The following is a 5,344-nucleotide window of genomic DNA, read 5'->3' on the forward strand; positions in this document are numbered from 1 at the left end:
GACACGGCTTTGTTGTTGGGATGCTTGACAAGGCCTGAAAATTGCTCAAAAGGATAAAGATAGAGACTCACGGGAGCAGGCAGGAAAGAACGGCTAGTTGCAGTCATTGCTCTGCTTAGAGGCAGGGCCCCCGAGATGCCATCGCAAAGGCTGTACCTGGGGATGCTGAGGAGTCGTGCCCAGAGGTCCACACTTCTTAGGGCCATTTACTCTCCCCTTTCAAAGGCGGCCTGGAGACCCCAGCAGGGCAGAGCACCCACTGCGTCCCCTCCTGCCTTCACCTGGGTGCAGACCTGGCTGCCGCCCCTATCCGCTCAGCAGGAGCAGGGGCCTGGCTGTCTGGAGCTCTGAGGGAAGGCAAGTCGGGGAGATGAGCCCCACCAGCATCGGGTCTGTGCCCCCTGCCCTCCTGCCCCCTTCTGCACTCCAGCTGGACAGACCCTCAGACAGGCCAGGAGTGAAGCCTGTTTGCTGGTGCCCTCGGCTCTGACCTCAGGCAGCGGCTCACCCCTCGGGCTCTGTTCTCAGGGATCTGTCCTGAAAATCGCCTTGGGGCTGGGGAAAGGGGTTAACTGAAGGTCGGGCGAGAAGTGCTGTTTCCTGGAGCCACACAGAGCCACTTTTGGGTCCTCACGCAAAACCTTCAGGCCGCTCAGGTGGTCTGGGAGTGTCTCCTAGGCACACCTGAAGCCCGGGGGCCGCTCCTGTCCAACAACACGAGGAAGGTGCTCTTTTGGGGAGGGACACGGCTCACATTCCGAATGTGCTGATGGGTGGAAGGTGGAGAAGGCCCCCTGAAGGACTGTTCCATGGAGGCCTGAGAAGAGCCAATGGTTCCTGCTCATTCCGTACTTGGTCTGGCCTTGGGGTCAGTGGCGAGAGAGGCTTGGACTGGAGGTGGAAGGGGCCTGGACTGTAGACTCCGCCCTCCCCTCCTCCTCTCCGGCTCACATGTCCTCGCCTCGCCCCTCCCTCCCCTCTGCCTCTGTCTGGGGCCGGGCTGTCTTGGGAGGGGGAGGCCCCACTGAGGCCTCCAGGTCGGGGGAGGCCAGGGAGGAGCTGTCGGCGAGCACAGGCCCTCAGGAACCACACTCCTGTCTGAGCTGTGCCGTGGCGATCACATGGGGGCGGGGCACAGACGTGGGCACACAGGGAGCAGGTGGCACCAGGACTTACCTTTGGGGTGCCCGGGGTCGGTGAACCCATACTTCCCCACGCCAATGGTCCGTAGCATCTGCAGCCCCTGGGCTGAGTTGGTCGTGGGTGGCCCATTGGTGGTGGGGGCATTGCTGGGGAGGGCGGCAGACGGCTGGGCCAGCGGTGGTGGAGGCAGCAAGGGCCCTGCCATGTGGCCGTTGCTCACAGCAGTGGGTCCTGGGCGGGCCACCTGCCCCATTCCGGGCAGCGTGGACATGGCCAGAGGTTGCGGGCTGGCATACAGGGCCTGGGCAGGCATGTTGACCACCACGCTGCTCAGTGGCTGGGAGGGTGGCTGTGGGAGCGAGTAGTGGCCAGGCATCAGCGGGAGCTGGGGCCCCACGCGGGGAGGCAGTGAAGGGGTCACCCCAATGACCGGGGCCTGGACGTTCACAGCAGGGCTGAAGGTGGGAGGCTGGGCCACTCCACAGGAGTGTGCGATCAGGGTGGGCTGGCTTCCGGCGGCCACCGTGGTCACCCATGGCCCTGTGCCTGCAAGGGAGATGGAAAAGATGTCATCTGCTGGGTGTACATTCACTCGGCAAGCACCGACTGCCTCAGGCCCTGGGCTGGGCGCCAAGGTCACCGAGGTGGACAAGACCCCTGAGTCCGAGGATGCTCAGATCAGGACCCTATGGTTATGGTGGCACAGGGTAAGTGCTGCTGGTATGAACAGACAGCTGTGGGGGCTCAGAGGAGGAAGCATGATCTGCCCGGGAGAACCAGAGAGGCCACAAAGCAGAGAGAAAAAGCAGTCACCTTCAAAGTGATCTGGGTTCAAATCTGGGCTCTGCTACTTGCTAGCTAAGAGCCTGGGCAAGTTGCTTATCTTCTCTGAGCCTCATCCTTCCCATCTGTTAAATGGAACTAGCAACACTTGCCTCATAGGTCCCCGGGGAAGAATTAAATGAGGAAAATATATTTGAAAAACAAACAAACAAACCCAGCAGAGTGTCTGGCATGTGCATCAAATGCTCCATAAATGTTGGCATTTTTGCTTTCTGGAGAATAGCTGTTTGAGGGAGATGGAAAGGAAGGTGTCTTGTGAAGATAGTAGTTGTTTGCTGGGCAGGGTGAGAGCACAAGAGCCAAGCAAGGCAGGAGCAGGAGGGGGAGCAGGGGTGGCGGGGGGAGGCCAGTAGGGGCTGCTCTGCTCGGCCTTGGTTGGGGACCTGCCTCGGTGTTAAGCAGCCTCTGCAGGGCCAGCCCTGGGGGAAGCAAGGGAAGTCCATTTGGGCTCTTAAGGAAATGGTGGCTGAACAAAGGTATCCCGACAAACCTCCTGAGACCTAATACAAGGTCCAAGGCCAGCTGTGAAGAGCTCAGGCAGGGCAGGGCCCAGGGTGCACTGAGTGGAGCTGACATTGGGGTGACCTGAGCAGGCTTGTGAGTGAAGCCAGAAGGTACCGTGTCAGGAAAGGCCACTGGGGCTGCCTCTGAGCTAATGAGCCCCGGTCTAGGTCTCCATCACCCAAATGCCATTTTGGCCTCCGTGACCTCTCTGCGTGGTAGTGTGAACCGCGGGAGGGAAGGCTGAGCAAGAGAGAGGGGAGAGTGGGCGCCATGGACCCTCAGGACCCAGCCCCAGAAGCTAGAAGTGGGGCTGGGCCTCCCTCACAGAGAGGGAGGGCAAGGCAGGGCAGGAACTGTGATGGTGGGGCGACCATCAGACCCCCAGAGGGCACTGTCCCTGAGCAGTTGTCCAAAGGCAGAGCCAGTTAGCATGGCACTGGACTGCCATGCCTGGAGTCAGACAGACAACGTGGCCATTCTGGTTCTGCCCCTCGCTCGCTGGGTGGCCTTAGGCACAAGCTTCCCCCTAACCACTTTGCTCATCAGCAGTGGGGCAGTAATACTGCCAACTTCACAGGGTTGTTACGAGCGTCAAGACAACACCCAAAATGAGGCACATAATAAATATGCAACAAACAGCTCTGGTTTTGATAACAAGAGAGGTTGGAGAAAACAAGAGGCTGATGAATGTTGGTGAAGCAGCACCAGCAAGAATGGGCTGCTAAGGGGTATTGTCCCCAAGCCTGAAGAAGAGGAGGTGGTATCAATGCAGGTCAGTTTGGCATCTTAAGGACAAGGTATGTTATCCTAAGCTCAGTTCTCTCCAGGATTTGCCAGGGAGCCTGGAAAAATGCATCAGAGCACAGTTGGTAAGATCTCAGATAACTTTGTAGTGAAGATACAGAAGTGCTGTGCCACGGAGGTGATTGATTAATGAGCTGCGAATGGCCCAGAGGAGCTGGAGACCTGAAGGGAGCTCTCTTCAGATGTGCACCAAGCCCTGCTCACCATTTTTGCCCATGATCTGGATGACGACATGGGAGATATCCTAACCAGAACTGCAGGTGTCATAATGCTGGGAGGGTTAGGCACAGGTCAGCAATGAGAGCTGGAATCTAAGTGATCCTAAGAGTCATATAGGAAGATGTTGACAAATCTTGCCCTTGGGTCCCCACACCCAACTGACTAAGCCAGACCGTGAGGGGCTGAAAGGGGTCAGAGCGGCCACCACGAGTCCTTGGGTCTTACTGCCGAGACAGCATGTGATGTGGCTCCTGGCATGTGAGAAGTCATCTAAGGCCTCAGTGATCCAAGCAAAGGAGGTACTGGTTAGACCACCGGGGGAATCTTTGTGCTGGGTTCTGGGCCCTGAGGGATGTGGAGAGAGGTAAAGGGCCTGGAAGCCACAGGCTCTGGGGCATGGCTGAAGGACTTGAGGTGTTTATCTTGTCAAGACTTGGAGGTGGAGGAGTGGGGTCTCCAGAGATCTGTAGGACTGTGGTGTGGAGCACCAAGCAGATGTGTTCTGTGTATTCTGGGAGGACTGGGGTCAATGGGCAATAACAGGGAGGGCTTTTGTTATGGTTAGAGCTATCCAAAGAAAGCCTGGGAGCTGAAGGAGGTGGCAAGCCCCCAATCTTGGGCAGAGGGAGCATTCTGGTTCTCATTAACTATTGGCAAGGCAGAACCGCACTGAGGTTTGGGAATGACCATTCAGAATAACATGGAGCAGATACAGATGCACTCATAATATCAGTGTAGCTCCCTGCCCTCCCCAAAGCTTCCTTGAGTAGCAGAGAAAGGGGTAGAGACACAGTTACTGCCCAGGGAATTACACGCAGTGGCCCCCCCAACTCCTGCGCCCCCAGCCTGAGGTCCTGGCTGCTGCAGGCCTGTGGGGCAGGACTCCCCGAGGAGCTAGAGCACCCGGAGGCCTTTCATCCCTCCCAGCGCTGGGTGCAGGTGTCTCTGGCTGCCCGAGAAGCACACACCTGGATTGTCACTCTTCCTCATCTGTTTGGAGGGCAGCTCATCAGTGTCCCAGGGCATGGACTAATTGATGGGCGTCTGCCCCCACCGGATGCTGGTTGTGAGTCCCTGGGACTGATTGTCAGCTTTGGAGATGCCAGAGGCCTGGGGAGAAGCAGAGCAGGAGGGTGAGCACAGCCTGGCAAGGGTCACTGCCCTGGTGCCCATCCCCCAAGCAGTCTCCTGCTGCCTGATCCTTGGGACCAGGAGCAGAGGCCTGGCTCCCACCCAGTCCACTGGGAGATCACAGGGCATTCCAGTACAGTGGGAGCAGCTGTGGCCTCAGCTAAGTTCCCACCCCCAGGAGCACCCACCCCAGTGCCACCCCAGCCACCCTCTGCAGCCACTCATTCCATCTGTGCCAACACAGAGGAAAAGTATTTTGTGCTGTGAGATGTGAGTATCTCCCAGTCTTAGGATTGTTAGTAATCCACAATCATCACGGTCATGTGCTGGGCACCAGCCGTGTTCTCAGCACTGGCTCAGTGCCACTAGGTGTCCAGCCCTTTGACATGTGAGGGGATAGTTCTTCAAAGTGCCACCACTGGACCCCATCCTGACTCCACACCAGCCTCTGAAGCCTCAAATGTCCCACTCCATGGGAGGTGTTGGGAGGGTGGGGACCAAGGCCTGTGGAGGGCAGCTCAGGGCAGGGAGCACCTTCACCAGGACCCTCAGTTCCTTGATGCAGAAAGGAGGCAGGCCCTCTGCTCCAGGCTCTCACTCTTTAATTTGGATATTTAGATAAATGAGAAAGAGAACCTCAGGAAGAAAAACAGTAGCACAGCACTGGTCTCCCTGAGCCACAGTCTCATGATGGAGTATC

The 5,344-nt window shown here is 57.8% G+C and overlaps 1 protein-coding gene across 1 annotated transcript; it reads right to left on the reverse strand.

The window, feature by feature from the left end:
• Positions 1-1,064: 1,064 nt before the first annotated feature.
• LOC140847807 (kelch-like protein 29) lies at positions 1,065-4,696 on the reverse strand. Its single transcript, XM_073229162.1, has 2 exons — positions 4,482-4,696; positions 1,065-1,689 (listed from the first exon to the last, which is right to left on the reverse strand). The coding sequence occupies exons 1-2, from the start codon at positions 4,537-4,539 to the stop codon at positions 1,118-1,120; spliced, it is 630 nt and encodes a 209-aa protein (XP_073085263.1). The 5' UTR covers positions 4,540-4,696; the 3' UTR covers positions 1,065-1,117.
• Between the last annotated feature and the right edge of the window lie 648 nt (positions 4,697-5,344).

Source organism: Manis javanica, chromosome 2 (assembly GCF_040802235.1).
Source record: "Manis javanica isolate MJ-LG chromosome 2, MJ_LKY, whole genome shotgun sequence".
In the NCBI taxonomy this organism is placed as follows: Eukaryota; Metazoa; Chordata; class Mammalia; order Pholidota; family Manidae; genus Manis; species Manis javanica.

Excerpts from the sequence above, each read along its gene's own strand:
- LOC140847807 (XM_073229162.1), bottom strand. The coding sequence starts at position 4,539 with ATGCCCTGGGACACTGATGAGCTGCCCTCCAAACAGATGAGGAAGAGT. Across the intron at positions 1,690-4,481 it reads GAGGAAGAGTGACAATCCAG|GCACAGGGCCATGGGTGACC; the intron begins GTGTGTGCTTCT and ends TCTCCCTTGCAG.